The sequence below is a fragment of the Ambystoma mexicanum genome, chromosome 6p (assembly GCF_040938575.1).
Source record: "Ambystoma mexicanum isolate Mex_15411 chromosome 6p, UKY_AmexF1_1, whole genome shotgun sequence".
In the NCBI taxonomy this organism is placed as follows: Eukaryota; Metazoa; Chordata; class Amphibia; order Caudata; family Ambystomatidae; genus Ambystoma; species Ambystoma mexicanum.
In genome coordinates, this window is record NC_090935.1 from 1,154,399,080 (window position 1) to 1,154,415,923 (window position 16,844).

At 45.8% G+C, this 16,844-nt stretch overlaps 1 protein-coding gene across 7 annotated transcripts in view; it reads left to right on the top strand.

Annotated features, from left to right (window-relative positions):
* Window positions 1-16,844, top strand: part of LOC138510254 (tight junction protein ZO-2-like) — a 1,104,514-nt gene that overhangs the window by 732,148 nt on the left and 355,522 nt on the right. For all 7 annotated transcript variants that reach the window (XM_069625778.1, XM_069625777.1, XM_069625773.1 and 4 more), the window contains one exon: window positions 10,004-10,070. In XM_069625778.1, coding sequence (XP_069481879.1) covers window positions 10,004-10,070 — 67 coding nt within the window. The remainder of the gene's footprint in view (window positions 1-10,003; window positions 10,071-16,844) is intronic.

Genomic DNA, 16,844 nt, shown 5'->3' on the forward strand with positions numbered 1-16,844 from the left:
GGAGTGGATGGGACACCATTGTCGTCAGTTCCTATAACAAGTGAGACGATACCCTTGAGGATGAAGTTGGGAGAACATCAAGAATATCTGAGATTCGATCTCATCAGAGCGGCCGACTTCACTCTAATCATTGGTATACTGTGGCTGAGGAAGCATAATCCTCTCAGCAACTGGACTTCCAACAGGGTGAGCTTTATCTCGCAGTATTGTGGAACCAATTGCATCAAGAGGTATTATGTTCCAGAGGTGGAATAAGGAGACTAGCATCCTCAGAACCGTAACTATAGCTTCGGTCCCGCTTCAGCATCAGGAATTTTCTGAAGTGTTCCAGGATACTTTACCAAAGCTATTACCCCCTCACAGGAAGGAAGACTGCGCCATAGACCTGGTACCAGACTCTGTTGTACCGTTTGGACGAATGTTCCCACTATCACTACCTGAAAGACGTGCATTAAGAGATTATTTAGACGCCAATCTTCAACACGGTCTCATCCAGGAGTCTAAATCATCCGGTGGCGCCTCTCTGTTCTTCAAACCGAAGAAAGACTCCTCTGAACTACGGCCATGTATCGATTATAGGGGTCTCAACTCCATCACTATCCGAGATCGATACCCTATGCCCCTGATACGTGACATACTTGAGGCCGTCCAAGGAGCAGTGTATTTCACAAAGCCGGATCTTCGAGGGGCCTACCATCTGCTTAGGATAAGGACGGGTGATGAGTGGAAGACGGCCTTTCGGACTCCTTTGGGTCTGTTTGAATATCAGGTGATGTCCTTTGGTCTGGTCAATGCGCCTGCCATTTTCCAGAGGTTCATGGATAACATCTTCTCAGGCATGCTGTTTCTTTCTGTAGTAATGTAGAAATTCTGATATTTTCCCAAAGATTACAATCACCGTCTGCAGGTAAAGAAGGTGCTACAGCGTCTACAGTCTCACCGATTGCTGGTTAAACCAGAGAAATGCCAGTTTGAGGCAACGTCCATTTCTTATTTAGGATTCATACTCTCGAAGGACGGTATCGAGATGGACCCAAATAAGATCAAGGCAATATTGGAATGGAAGGAACCTACCAACATCAAGGAGATAGAGATTTCTGGGTTTAGCAAATGTTTACAGGCAATTGATCCCTAATTTCTCCAATGTGGTGTTACCCATCAGCTCTCTCCTTAAGAAGGAAGTCAAGTTCGCCTTTGACAAGGAACCCAGAGAAGCCTTTCAACATCTCAAGAGGTTGTTCACCTCTGCCCCGATTCTGGTACAACCTGATCAGACCAAACCTTTTATACTGGAGACGGACGCATCAATAGGAGCAGTAGGAGCCATTCTGCTCCAGGTATCCGCTGATGGCCTTGAACACCCGGTTGCATACTACTTTAAGACATTAACAAACAGTGAACGCAACTATTCTGTTCTCAAAAGAGAATTACTAGACATCAAGTTAGCCTGCTAAGAATGGTGACACCTTCTGCAAGGTGCAATCCACAGTTTCAGTATCCGCACAGACCATTGCAACCTTCAAGTACTGCAACGGATGGAATGTACCAATGCCTGTCACGCCAGGTGGGCTTATTTCTTTACAGTTTGATTTCAACATTACCTTTATGCCAGGTTCTGAAAATAAGAAGGCTGATGCTTTGTCCCGTAGTCATGGAGAGGACTCTGGTTTATATCAGGGTCATGAACTGATCTTCCCGGAGCTCAAGATCCTAGCCACTGCATCCCCGTTCCTTCAAGATCTCATCCCACAGTATCAGGAACAAGCCGAGTTTCCCACTACGGTTATACAAAGGGAGGATGGACTCTACTACCATGATTCTGCACTCTACATTCCCTCCAAGACTTTACAAGAACAGGTTCTTTCCTGGTGCCACGATACTACTTTATCTGGACATCCGGGAATTCGGAAGACATATGAATTACTCAGCAGAGGATTCTGGTGGCCTACACTCCGGAAGGACGTATACAATTACGTATCTTCTTGCCCCATTTGTGCTTCCAGCAAATTACAAACTGGTAGACCCATTGGTTTATTACAGCGGCCCCAATTGCCGGGACGTCCGTGGGAACATATATCTGCGGACTTCATAGTAGACCTCCTCAAATCTTATGGCATGAGTTATCATGGTTACTGTGGATTCTTACAGTAAATTAGCCCACTTTTCGGCTTCCTCACGAGTACGTTCAGCGCCAGAAACTGCAGCCTCCTTTCTCAGGGATATAGTTAGTCTCCATGGTTTGCCCAAGACCATTGTTTCGGACAGAGGCCCTCATTTCACCTCCAGGTTCTGGTCCGCCTTTGTCCATTCTTGGGGATCCACAGAGTCCTTTCTTCAGGTTACCATCCCCAGAGTAATGGACAGACAGAAAGACTTAACGCCAGTCTCGAACACTATTTGAGATGCTTTTGCAGTCCTCAACACGATAAATGGTTTCGGTTTCTCCCTCGGGCTGAATTTGCATACAACAATTCTGTACATACCTCCATCCAGATGAGTCCATTTTATTGTACATATGGCTATCATCCTCAGCACTTACCTAGGTTGAGTGTTCAGGCTACCAGTGTCCCAGCCCTTGACAGTGTTCTAAAGGACCTTCATGAGATACACACCTTGGCAAGGTAGGCACATGAACTTAGTCAACAGTCGCAGAAAAGATGGGCCGACAGAAGCAGAGGTTCCAACCCACACTGGAAGACCGGTCAGTTAGTTTGGTTGTCTACCAAATTCCTGCCTAAATGGGTGCACACTGGTAAATTCTCCCCATGTTTCTTGGGTCCTTTTCCCATATTATCTCGAGTCAACCCTGTAGCTTACAGGCTTAAGCTACCCGAGTATCTCCGGAGGGGTCACCCGTTCTTTCACTCCTCCCTACTAAAGAGGTACAAGGAAGATCCTTTTCAGCGGAAGTTCGGAGGGGTGCAGACTCCTGTGACCCAATAGGCTGACGAATATGAGGTTGCCTATCGTGTGGATTCCAAATATCGCAAGGGCAAGATACAATATCTGGTCCATTGAAAGGGTTACCCAGTTGAAGAAAGATCCTGGGAACAAGAAAATCATATTCACGCGCCCAGATTGTTAAAGAGATTCCACCAATTGCATCCCGGAAAGCCGGGGGGGTTTCCGAGGGGAAGGGGGTATACTGTCAGGAAGTGCGGGTGGAAGCTGTGGAATCAATGGAGACATTAGGTTTGCACCTCTTTCCCCGCTCTAGTCCTCATCCAGTATGGCAGAGTCACATATAAAACTAGGCTTCGCCCACCTCTCAGTGCGTTGTATCTGTGTTTTCCTTTTGACAACTCTCCGAGATTGCAGCTCTGTGCTGCGCTCCTGTTTACCAGTGTCAGCCACCCCTGAATCCCCGTCTTCAGTCCCGCTTCTGTCTCTTCTAAACTCGTCGTTGTTTACCTTCCTGGTGTTGATATTGCCTTTCTTACTTTCTGTCTAATTAAGTGACTCCCGCGTTACCCCTCGTACTTTCACTTTCTTTCGGTGTCCTTCTGCCTTCGATCGCTGCTTGAGCGGAGTGTCACCCTACTTCCAGCGACCCTGCGCACCTTCCTTCCTACCTTCGGCTGTCTATAGCCGCTTACAGCTGCTAATCTAATCTTTGTATCTGGGTACCTTTAGTGACTTTCCCCGAGTCACCTTTGTGTGTTTGAACCTCAGGCGTTTTCTCGCCTTCCCTCCTTGCTACCAGAACTACTTCCAGACTTGGCTCTTAACTGCATTCCTCTGTTTCACGCCCGTTTTTCTTAAACGTTGTGGTTTCTATTTTCTGACCGTGCCTATTTTTTCCTTTTCTCCTCTTCGTCCCAGGCTTTCCCCTTGCTCTTTGTCCTCTTTCTTTCCAGTCTGTTTAAATTCACGGTTCACTGGCTTTCATAATCTGTGATTGCATCTAATACTTACCCTCTCCTTTTAACTCTTCCACAAAACACTTGGTTTCCATTTACCAGGTTGTCAGACGAGTTTACAGTTGTAGCTGGGCCACTCTACAGATCAATCTTCCAGCCTGCTACTATCTGGACTACAGAATCTCTATCTGCACTGTTGTTCATCAGGGTTTTTTCTGCGTTTTGGCTTTTTCCCTGAACATGGAGCTGGCTCTGCGGGGCCCTCCGAGGGCAGGTTTACATCTCTGTCAAGGGAGTCTCCGGGGTAGCCAAACCCTATTTACACGACCGGAAGGACTGCAAGCTCAAGGAGAGGCTGACAGTGGAAAGGAAGTTGAGTCGCAAGACATCTGTTAAGGTCACCACAGATACGTCCTCCGAAGAATCAGGTGAGGAGGATTGGGAGGGTGAGCCGATGTCTGACAGCATGCTCTCTGGAAAGCTAAGGCAGAGAACCTTCTGGGGACGTGCTGTTGATACTTTGGAACAACCTATCTGTTTCCCTCTCTTTGTCTGATCCCCAAAGTCCGCAAATATTGCAGACCCAGATTCTTCTGATCGCTCTCTACTGGCCAAGGAAGTATTGGTTCTTCAACCTTCTGTACTGGGCATCTGGCCCACCTCTGTCTCACTTTCCTTCCAGGTATCCTTCACCAGCAAGGTAGGGGTGTTTGGAACCGCTACCCTCCAATCACTTACCTGGGCTCTCTAGCTCCTGAGGTCACTTGGGCATGTCAAGAGACAACATTCACATTCATGTGGCTGCGAGGAAGGGGTCCACTAGAACTAAACAAAAGGGCAGGTGGCTCAGATTTTAAACCCCTCAACCCCTGTCAACTAGGATTTTGTGGATGACGTCTTGTCTTTCCTGTCCAGCCTAGTCCACTCAAGGGCACAGGTCTTTATGTAGAACCTACCTTATGGGGGGGGCCTACTTATCGAACAAGGAAAGGGTTATCACATTAGATAAGTAATCAAACGTCATTTTGTTAAATTATTCCATTTGTTTCTTTCTACAGGTAAAGTCACCCTGGCATGGCACTTCAACTTGTTATTGATGTCCTTGCCACATAACCTTTTCGAACCTGTGGCTTCAATTAGTGTGCGACTCTTGTCATGGAAACTGCCTTCTTGGTGGTCATTTTGGATCAGCTTTCACGATTAAAGACATGCAGGATCTGTCCTCTGAAGAAATCTATACTAACTTCCACAGGGTTGAGGTGGATCTTCATGCCCACCCCTCTTAGAGTGGGGGCGTCTGAGTTTCTCATAAATCCATGGCCTGCAACGGTACCTGGTCCTCTCCCAAAACTCTGGAGCAAATGTTACTTACCATAATGACTACTGTACTTCTAGCCCAAAGTTTCTTTTCCTACATACGCCTTCTCACCATCCCCTTAAAATGTATTTGTCCTCTCAATGTATGAATGGACTCAGGGGGAAGGAGAGTGGGGGGCGGAGGTTTGAGTGTGGCCACTCTGCTTGTTCGGCCCACCTTCACTTGCAAATTCTTAAAGGGAAAGCATATGCAGTTGCTGTGCTTGGCCTATGATCCCACCCCAAAGGGAACTTTGGACTAGGAGTACCGTAGGCACTACTGTGAGTTAGTTTTCCTTTCTGGTCCCTTGAAGTAAGTGTCCAATACATATTTAAAATGGTGCCCATTTGTTTTGATTTGACCCACAATTGTTAACAATTATAAAATGAACCAGCTTAGTTACAACATTGAAATAAAATACTTTAAGTGAAAAAACAAATGTGGGTGAATTTGCTTTTCTAAGAGGACTGTTAACCACGCAGTCTATAAACCTGTAGTTACACATGTGCAGGATAGTCTGTTGGACTTGAAGGGAAACCCTGTTGCTTAGTTGTGGGTAGGACTTTCTCACCCCTGAACACCGGAATTAGAGGAAACCTCTGGACACTCCATCTTTGGAAGAATTTCTAGGCTCGAAAGGGATGCCTCATATTTGCAAACTAAACAATCCATTCCTCACATCACGTTCATCGCAATTAATGTTTGATCAATCCATGAACTGTTTGACTTAAATGCACCCTTCTGTCCTCTAGAATTCTCACTTTGCTTTTCTTGTGTGTGTCTAGTCTCGTCGTAAAATGAGACATTTGGGCACTCTGGAAATGGAAATCGAGAATTCGGTCTCACTAACGCATGTACTGCCTTTCATTGACAGGACTCATCGTCTATTCAACACGTAATAAAACCAAAATTGGTACCTTGCATGCCACCACCACTCAAAAAACCTGCGCCTGTCACATCCCTTTACTATGTCTTCCGATTTGTTAGCGTGAAAGGGCCACCAAGCCATACCTGCTTTTTAAGAAAGTTGCTGTTTAAAACACTTTAGTACCTCTGTATTGAGATGGCGCATTGGAGCAGATACGTTTTTTTGACAACTGATAATCTATAATGCACATTGACATAACCACACCATTTCTTAAGTTATCACGATTGCTTAAATGCATGGTATCTGTCTTTAAAGAATGTTTTTTTTTTTACCCAAATGGCTTGAACTAATGTTTGTGTTAGAAATGTTTAGGCTCTCCTTTTGAAACTCACATTTCAGAAGATAGTGACATTGCAGCAATGGTAAGGTCCAGCTTAGATGCCCGTGGCAGGACATGCCTGAACACTTCCATTCAGGACCCATTAACATACTGGGTGCAAGAACGAGTGGGTAGGCTAGTGGGTAAATTAGTTACTTTTAGCTCATCAGAAAGCAACACCAAATGCCACTAGCTCAATTTCACTACATTTCCAGTGCCCAGGTCTTGCGGAAAGCAGCCGTCTTCTTCGTTTGTCAATCCCATCATTGGAAAGGGTAGTTATGCTGGTAAAGTTGCCAATGTCAATGATCTACTTCCCCTTTCGGTCTGCTCCCATTAGTACTAAAATCTGCAGATGGTGGTTTTCTTTCTGGCAAAATGTTTGGAATGCATGTTATGGGTTTCACAAAGGCCCAGATTTTTGTCTTGCTGGGGGCTTTCTGTGAGATTCCTAAACCAGACGCAGTCTCAAATGGAGAGCTCTCTGTTCCACCTCTTGCTTTTCGGTTACTTGGTCTTTTGTTTCCTTGACGGGTTGCTTTACTTTTCATCTATCTCTTTGTCTGCTTTCTGCCTGTTGCATTGAGGCAAAGGTATTGAGGACCCGGGGCAGAGGCCGTGGAAGCCTTGAAAGCCCCCAATGCGAGCTAGGAGAAATTGGCAGGTCTAGAATGTGGCCAACTGCTTTTCTAACTCACAGATTATGGATTCCAGATCTTATGGTCACCAGCCTGAACACAGCATCTCGCCCTGTGCTTGTTCCTCCCGTCAGGTTTATCCCTCACATACTTGGGGCTAACTAGTACCCTAGGATCTCCACTTCCAGATACCGCCCTTCCATAACTTGCACCACCTTTATCTGTTCCTCAGTAACTCGCGTGTGCTTGCTCTGCTCTTCCTGATTATATTCCTTGACGCACTCTTCCTCTGTCTGGATAACTCCCAACTCTACTCACTACTTCCCAATAGTGCACAGCTTCTACAGTCCTCCAATTCTCTAATCAATTCCTTTACCGAATCTTTGTCTCTATTCTCCAGTCCTTTCTCCATTTACTGCCACCTTTCATAAACAGGAGGTTCTAGCCCTTGCTTCAACTCCCTTGTTCTGCACCTTTCCACGTCTCCTTAATCTTCTCCTTCTACTTTTGTCCACTAACAAACTGTTGTACTTTGGTTCCACACTCTGGTTCCTTCAACCCTCTTCCACTTAAACAAAAAAAAATTCTTGTATTGCCTGTATTTTCTCCCCGATCCCTATCTGACCCGCCTCTCTGGCATCTTGCCTCCAACTTTTCCTCAAACCACCTCGAAAGATGTTTTCTCTCTTTACATGCCTCTCTGCCTCATTACTTTCTAAGCGGTGACTCTCTGGTCTGTGACCACATTCTGTGAATGCTCAATCATTTTGTACTGACTTTGGCCCACCCCTTCGAAGGTCCCTTCTTCTCATTGGTTCCCTGGGCTACCCTGATTGGAGTTGTACTGGGATTGGTGGATTGTACTGGGAAAGTCAATTGTGTTCCTTGTTAACTGAACTGATTGTGTGGTGGGCAGAGTGGACAGTGTTTACTTTAGGGCTGGGCACCATTTGGGGACTCACTGGTTCCCTGCACGTGCTCAATATGTGAGCGCCACCGTAGATCTCCATGAGCATGCTATGCCACAGTGCCTCTGCTTGGCAATCTCCCTCAAGTAGCTTGTCCCAGGGGACTTCCACTTGGCAAAGCTAACTGGGAGTTACTCTCTGGAATATATTTTGTTCACTTCAGGGGCAAGGATAGTACATTGTAAAGGAGGGGAGATACCAGATTTGTAGCTCCAGAAATTTGATGGTGGCGAAGTAACTGACCCTTGTGACCAAGTGACTGTGAAGATGGCAGAGAGGTCTTGGGGATCTCCCACCCCTCTGGAGTTCCACATCGGCCGGTGACACCCAGGCCCTTTGGTCATCCAAAGCCAGGTATGAGACTTAATCACAGCCTGGTAACATAAAGTTGTGTTAACATACGTCTTCACAAGTCGTGAACACAGATGCGTTGCTGAAAAGGCTGTACTATGTAGTCTTCTGTGTTGGGAAAGAAACCAGGTCTGCGTTTCTGTGGTTGTAACCTTTTAGTCTGCTAATATTGCAGTACACTCAGACTACAGCAGAATTTGGCAAGCTTTTGTCCCTTCCCTAGACCTGCCTTGAGATGGAAAAGCTAATTGCAGCTCAATCTAGCGTAGTGCTAACATAGAAGCCAACAGTGGTGCTAGGGTTGTTTATAGAGGGTTTTTCAGATATAACAAGCCCTACCTACGTTATTTGAGTTGCCTATTGAAATCCAGGAAAACATAGTTGCCCATCTAAATGAAGAGACTGTGCTTTTCATACTACACTAAGGACGATGGCACAGCAAGTTAAGTGTTTGCTTCAAATTGGGTAGTAACTACATCAATCGTTAAGAGACATCTGGCATTAAGCACTACATAGACACGCTATTATCAGTTCCACTTCCAATACAGTGCTGTCAGAGTTCATCACAATCGCATGGACTGTTGTATTCATGTAGGCTACCATCCCTAGGACATGTAACTGGAAAAGGTTGCAATGCAAACTGCTGAGCTCTTTCAACCTAGAGGTAAAGCGGGGAGTGGAAGTCCTCCCAGACCAACATCCCCTCCAAGCCCTCAGGTCGACAACGAGAGAAGTTCCTGGATGAACTGACATTGTCAACAATAAGACGAAATGTGTAACAGTCCCTCTGAAAATAATATTCAGATATAGCAACCATTGACTTTGTTTCTTGAATTGTAAAGGGACTGGTTTTCCTGAACATACTACATACGACAACAGTATAGGCCTAAGTGTTCCGCAGTTAAAGCTTTTGATCCTGCTTGTTTAAGGGGCATTGTGATATTCTATGCTGATGGTGGGGCTGCATAACCATGCAAGGACGAAAACAAGTAACCTTTCTACACGATTGACTCACTTGTCATGTTCAGTCTTCCAACAGGCTGGCTCTTGGCTTTATGGTCTTTGTATTGGGTGGTAAAGTGTCCAACCTAAATTTGCATGTAGGGGTCAGCGGCAGAGAGGGTCAGCTAGTGAGCCCATTGTCATGCATGGTTTGGACTGGTGTTCAGATCTATATGGATGAGCTATTTCTGAGAACTACAAAAAATGCAAAGCAAGCGTATATTGTGCAGTGTATTTGTTGCGTTCATTTGTGTTTAGTTTCAAAGTGTGCATCCTCCAAGCAGATTCTGTGCACATCCGGTTTGCCACGTGCATGCTTCTTTTGAGTAGTTTATTTCCAAACATAGAATGGCCAAGGGAAGGGACAGGTCATATTTTACTCGCTTGAATGAATCATTTGTGTTGGTAGTTTATTATTGATGTGTTTTTTTCTTTTTGTGTAACTATCATGATGGTTGGGTAAGGTTTAATTTAAACCATATGCACAATAAAAAAGTATCTTTTAAACATTGTGGAAATGTTTCCACTGCAATATATGTTTATTTTATGCAACTTATAACTCTGCATTTTCTATCTACAGATTATCAACCTAAACCAGTACCAAAGGTTTTCCTTCGTCCTAGTCCGGAAGATGAAGAAATATATGGGTATGTGTGAATGAGGACATATTAAAATATACTTTGAAAAATGTAATGTATTCCTGTTGTCCATTCCATACATGGTGAAATGTGCTTTGATTACATAGCCTGCCATTTTCAGCATGTGGCCTCTGGCCATCCAAGAAGCATACTTAAGTATGATACTCTTCAGCTACCGGGGCGGCTTACCTATAAATGAAGTGTATAGGTTACTCCTCTTGAAAATTGCTATTTCCCCTGAGGTTATTGTAAATTATGGATAAGGTGGCCCATGTATTGGTATAAATCAACATAACTTGTGAATTATGGGCTTTTGACACAACATAGCAGTGGTGCCATCACGACTCGTCAGAATAGCCATGTGATTATCTGTGGCAGTAATGCCCCAAAACAATGAATCGGGAGGGGGGGGGGCAAACAAGGCAGAACAAATTTGAGTTTTTTAAAGTCGTATTTTTGTGTGATTTTTTTTGACCTTTTTAATTAAAAAAATAGATGTGGGGTAATGGTATAAATTAAGGTAGGGGTAAGTGGAGGTATCCGGGGGAAGTCTATTAAAATGGATTTCTAAACTCTGACCTGGTTTGCAGAAGTTTAGGAGGCCACCCTAGTTTAGTGGAACAGGGGAACCTTCTGGACAAAACCAGACCAATTATGGGTAGCTTGGCAGGCGGTCAAGACTAAGTCTCAGGAGGGGTGAGAGTGATCGGAAGCCCACAATGAACACACACAGTGAAACTCCACAGATCACCCATAGACGGATGTATAGCAAAAATACATTTATTATAGGCCTTTATAACAAAACACAATTAAACCACAATTATCATGTAACATATATACAAAATGCGTTAAGCCAAATGCTGCTGAAAGGGGGAGTAAATAGCCACAACCTGCAACAGAAAGGGGAAGTTCAACACAGATATCAAATTGGGCAGTTCTTCGTAGTCAATCCCTAACTTATGTAGTCCAGCCTTAAGAAGTGAGGAGCCATGCGCTCAAAGTACAGTAGTGTGTTAACGTGTGGTTGTGCGTAAAGCGAAAAGCGGGTTCTCGTCAGGGGCTGTAGCTGCTCAGGAAGGGGCTTGAGGTGATGTCAAGTGCTATTACTAGAGGAGGGTCTACTCTTGCAGAGAGCGACTTTCAGAGTTTGGGAATAGCTGTGGAGCGCAGGCTAGCCCAGTCAAGGGGAGTATTTTTTTAAGGGATTCTCATGCGTAAAAACAGAGGGATATGCCAAGGGGCCACCGGTAAATGAAGAAAGTACTCACCGACCCTCGACACAGTCCGGACCAAACTTTGGCAGTCTAGCCCACTTTGTTCGTAGGTGTCAACCCTGCAGTTTCAGGACGTTTAGGCTCTCAGTGGCTGCGGGAAGAGGCGATTGTCCATGCCGGGACAGTATCCTTTTCTCAGCTGTCGCAGAAAGGAGGATATTTCCGGTGCAGCACGTATCAGGACACGGCGGGGCAGGTCTGCAGGCACTTAGATCGACAGTCACCACACCGGAGCGACACAGGGACCTCATATGCTCGCGGCGTGGCGCACTCTAATAAATCGCCACCCAGAGGAGCTAGGACAAAGAGTTTTTGTCGGAGAGGGCCCAGGACCACAAGTGAGCGATTACCAAAGTCTCAAGTCGGGACGGCAGCGCTCCTTTGCAGTACCCTGGGTTCGAGCTGGACAGTTCACTGGATGGCTCAAGAACACTTCCGAAGGGGCTCTTTGCGAGGGCAAGTAGGAGGTGCAGAGAGTAGTTGTTCCCACTACTACAAGGGGACGAAGCGCCCTAAGAGGCCTTTATAGTACGATTGAAAAGCAGGGGTTTGACGGGACATTAGCGGGGTCAGGGTGCCAAACCTTCCTAGCACATCACTGGCTGTTCCTCGAGTCTGCTCTTTCGTTAAGGATACTTGGCTTCTTATGAAGTTTGGTGTGAACTTCAGTTGATCGGCCTGGAATGGATGCAGAGCCCCTTCTCTTATCCAAGATTCATTTTGCGCTCAAATCTCAGTCAACTGAAGATCTGCTCTTTTGCTTGCATGCCAGGCATGGGCCCATGGCAGTTCCAATCATTGAGGACTACCAGACAAACTGGCACCAGAAGTGTCGATTGGGACCAGACAGTCCCAACCCTCTTCCTAAGCACTAGCACACGTGACATGCAGGAGCCCGCAAAAGATGCAGTTTTCGCGGGAGGCTGCATGCCCAAATAAGGAATACCCGGGTCTTGAGACCTGGGGGAAGGCAAAGGGACAAAATGGCCAAAAGACAGAACAAAAATCTTTGTGGCACTGCCATTTTAGACAGTGGCCACAGTCATGGGCCAAACGCGGTATGGTCCATAAAAACAAAGTAAAAATACTTTAAAAGTAAACTGCTGCCACCAGTTTGTCCTAGGCACACTTGCACAAACACAAGAAAATACTTTAGAGGGTGGCTAGGGCCTTAAAACAAAAGGGCCCCTATGCGTAGTGCTGTAAGGTACTTGCCACATAGATAAAGTTACCAAGAAATGGCAACATAGTCGAAGACTAAGGGAAACCCCAGTACTGACAGCCTAAAGGGTGTGTCCGTTTCCCCATAAAAAATGAGCGAAAGCCCAGAGGCGTGTGCTCCACTGGAAAACGTCAGGTTAGGTGAGCAAAACAAAAGCAAAAGGTTAGGGGGATAGGAGGGGTTCCCAAATGGAGGGAAAATTGCACCTAAGGACAGGGGGCATTCATCCACCCCTGGATAAGCCTCATGTTCAGGTAGACTAAGTTGGACACCTGGCCTGTGCTCAATGGTGACGTCAAACCCTTGCAGGCTTCTGGACCACCTGAGAAACTTTGGATTCTCTCCCTTCATGTTCATTAGCCAGTTTAATGGCTTATTGTCAGTTTACACAGTGAAGTGGGTCCCATAGCGGTAGGGCCTCAGCTTCCTTAGGGCCCACACGACAGAGAAACATTCTTTCTCTACCGTGGACCACTTGAGCTCTCTGTCCTTAAGGTGTTGACTTATAAATCCAATCAGGTGCTCCTTGCCTTTCTCATGTACCTGTGATAGTACAGCACTTATCCCATTATCAGAGGAATTTGTCTGCACAATAAAAGCACGCTTGTAGTCAGGGACCCCGAGGACGGGGGCCTGGCACAAGGATTCTTTTAAGCCGTTAAAGGCCTTCTCACACTCTTAAAACCAGGAGACCTTCTTGGGTTTCTTTGGAGTGGTGAGTGCAGTCAGAAGGGCAGCTATGGTGCCATAGTCAGCCATGAAGTTTCGATAGTACCCAGTGACAAGAAGGCCCTCACCCGAGTTTGTGAAGTGCTTGTACTTTACCGGGTAGAGGCTGAATCCTCTCTACACCTACTTCATGTCCAAGGTAGACCACAGATCCTTGTCCAATCTGGCACTTGCTGGCCTTTATGGTCAAGTGGACCTTCTGAAGAGCCTGTAATACTATTCTCAGGTGTTTTACATGTTCTTCGCAGGTGGCACCAAAGACTGCTATATCATCCAGATATGCTAAGGATTCACAAGCCTTTGAAAAGTAGCAGGTATATTCTTTAATCCAAAGGGCATTACCCTGAACTGGTAAAGACCCTCTGGTGTTGTGAAAGCTGTATTCTCCTTGGCATGTTCTGCCAGGGCTATTTGCCAATACCCTGCAGTGAGGTCAAATGTGCTGAGGTACTTGGAGGCACCCAAGGTATCCACCAGCTCATCAGTTCTGGGCAAGGGTGGTCATCTGTCCTGGTGACAGCATTCAGAGCCCTGTAGTCCACACACAACCTCAGTTCAGAGGTACCTGCCTTTGGCACCAGAACCGCAGGACTGGACCATGAACTACTAGAGGCTTCAATCACCCCAAGATCTAACATCTTGTTCACCTCCGTCTTGATGTACGATCTCACCTCATCTGACATCTTGTACCCCGTAGTTTTGGTAGGTACACTGTCCCCTGTGTCAATTTCGTGTTTGCACCAAGGTGTCAAACCAGGGGCCTTTCAGAACAAGGGGAAGGACTGCCTAAGCAAATTCTTACTTCCTCTTGCTGTGTAGGAGTCGGGTGAGGGGCCACTTTGACACCCTCAATGGAGCCATCTGAAGGACTACCTTGGAACAAGTCTGGCAGAGGTTCAGTTCCTCTTCTTCTCTGTCCGATTTATTTATTTATTTATTTATTTATTTATTCACATTTGTTGAGCGCACAGCAGACCAAAGGCATCGTGGCGCTAGTTACAGTGTTTCTTAAACTTAGTTACATACAGTTGGTGCCCGTGGTTACATTGGGCAATGATTATGCTTTACTGACATATACATATTGAGCACGAGAGAGGTCAGGTGCGCATGTTAGTTGAAGAGGGCAGTTTTGAGTTGTTTACGGAAGGAGAGGAGAGATGTTTCCGCTCTGAGGTTGGTGGGCAGTGCGTTCCAAAGCTTTGGTGCAAGGTAGGGGAAACCTATACCTCCAGCCTTGGATCTATTGATGCGTGGTATGGTGAGACGGTTGTTGTATGTAGATATGATTGGTCTTGTGGATTGAGATCTATACAGGGTGTCAGATAGGTAGGATGGTGCTTTGTGGTTGATGCATTTATGCGTGGTGGTGAGGATTTTGAAAGCGATCCTATCCTTGACTGGGAGCCAGTGGACCATCTTCCTAGCTAGGGTGATGTGCTCTCTTTTTGGTATGCTGAGTGCTGCTCTGAGAGCGTTGTTTTGAGTGGTTTGGAGCCTTGATAGGTTATTCTTGGAGGTGCCGGCTAGGAGCGCGTTGCAGTAATCCAGTTTAGCTCCTATGGTGGCTCTAGCAATGGACAGGCAGTTATCTTTTGTTAGGAAAGGTTTTATTGCATTGATGAGTTTAGTGCTTAACGCCGAAGCCGAGACTATTGCGCTAACTTGTTTATCCATGGATAGGGAGGCGTCTATGTGAACTCCTAGTGTTTTGACTGAGGATAGGACTGGGATGATGCAATTGTCTATGTTGAAGTTAGTGTACAGTGGGTTGAGGTTGGATAGGGTGTGTTTCTGACCTAGGATGAGGATTTCCGTTTTATCCCCATCCCCATTCAAGCAAAGGCTGTTAGTAGCCATCCAAGCTTGTATGGTGGAGTAGATTAGTTGAAGCTGTGTTGGAGAACACTTTCATAGCTCTGCCTTGTAAGAAGGAGGTTACCCATGATGCAGCGTTCTTGGAGAAGTGTGCTGCATGCGTTAAGTGGCTGGTAAGTGTGTTGTGATCTACCAGATCAAATGCTGCTGATAGGTCGAGGAGGAGGAGGAGGAGGAGGAGGATTGCGGGCTTGCCAGAAGTAGTGCTGCTATTTCAACCCTAGGGATGAAAGCCTTCAGCCTATTTATGTGGAACACTGTGGGGGCCTGAACAGGTCTCCTAAGGTCCACTAAACAGTTTACCTCACCCTGCTTCTACACAACTGTCTAAGGGTCTGACCATTTGTCCTGAACATTCTCACATGACTTACTCTTGTTATGCTTTTTGTGGCCCTTATGGGAGGACGTTTTATCAGACTCCCCACCCTACTTTTCTTTGTGCTTTTTCCCCCCTCCTCCTACTTACCAGGAGCAAGCTTGTCCTTATGGGACCCTCTGTGTGACACCCATAAATCTGCTGCACTGGCTAATTTCTTTGGATTTATCTCCTTCGATTCAGCCAAGTGCTACTTAAGCTCTGGGGAACAAGAAGCAAACATATGTTAAAGCATGACTAAACAAATCATACCCTCAAAGGTGGTGACCTTTTAACCTTCCACCCAGCTAGTCAATTCTTTCAAGGAATCGGTTACATATGAGACCCAAGTATTACCTTCTTTCTTTTTGTAATCTCTGAATCATTTCAAGTATTGGGCAGGAGTCTTGCCAAACTTTAACACCAGAATTTGCTTCAATTTCGCAAAGCCTTTTCGGTCAGCCTTTGACATTTCCATAATGGCACTGCAGCACACATTGGGTGGTTGACTTAGCAACTATGCAATCTTATCAGCATCCACAACTTCTTGCAATTCACATGCATACTCAAATGCAGTCAACCAATCCATGATGTCATTATTGTCATACATACTAAGCAGATATTTTGGGAACCTTTGATGAAAGAGGAGCTAGACCCATTACAAGATCCTATAGAGGATCCATTGGCAGCTTGTAACATAGCAAGCTCCAACTGATGATCCCTGTGCTTCTGTTTCTCTGCTTTCTCCAGTTATAGATTAGCCATGCAGAATTCAAGCTGCTTTTGCTTAAACAGCAGCTCTTGTCTTTTGAATTGCAGCAGAGCCTCGGCCTGTGAGCCAGTAAAGGAAGCATGGGACTTTACATCATCCTGATCGCCTGTCTCCTCAATGACGGCAACAACAGTCCTGTCAAGCACTGTTACTGGGAGCTGCCCCAGCACCTTCTGCACTGTCATCGGAGGGACATGCTGAGATCTGGTTTTCCTGCCATTCCATGATCTTTTGGATCATATCGGCTTTTGTGCCGGAGGCTGATGAGCCTATTTCTTCATAGATCTTCCTTGGCGTTTCTGTTTTGGAAGCACTCAGTTATGTTCGCAATTGCTTCCGTCTTGTGAGGCAGGTGGCTTAGTTATATTTTAAACTGTTTTCTGTGTAAGTACAACATGGGTATTTCACCAGTGCGCAACACGGATCTGTGTTGATTGACCGAAGTATATTGAATCGCGGTGAAATTGCTGTAGTCGATTTCATCGCAATTCATTTTGTACATGTCAAATACAGATCCATGACCACCAAACCTCCCCACGTCCCCCTTACTTACCAA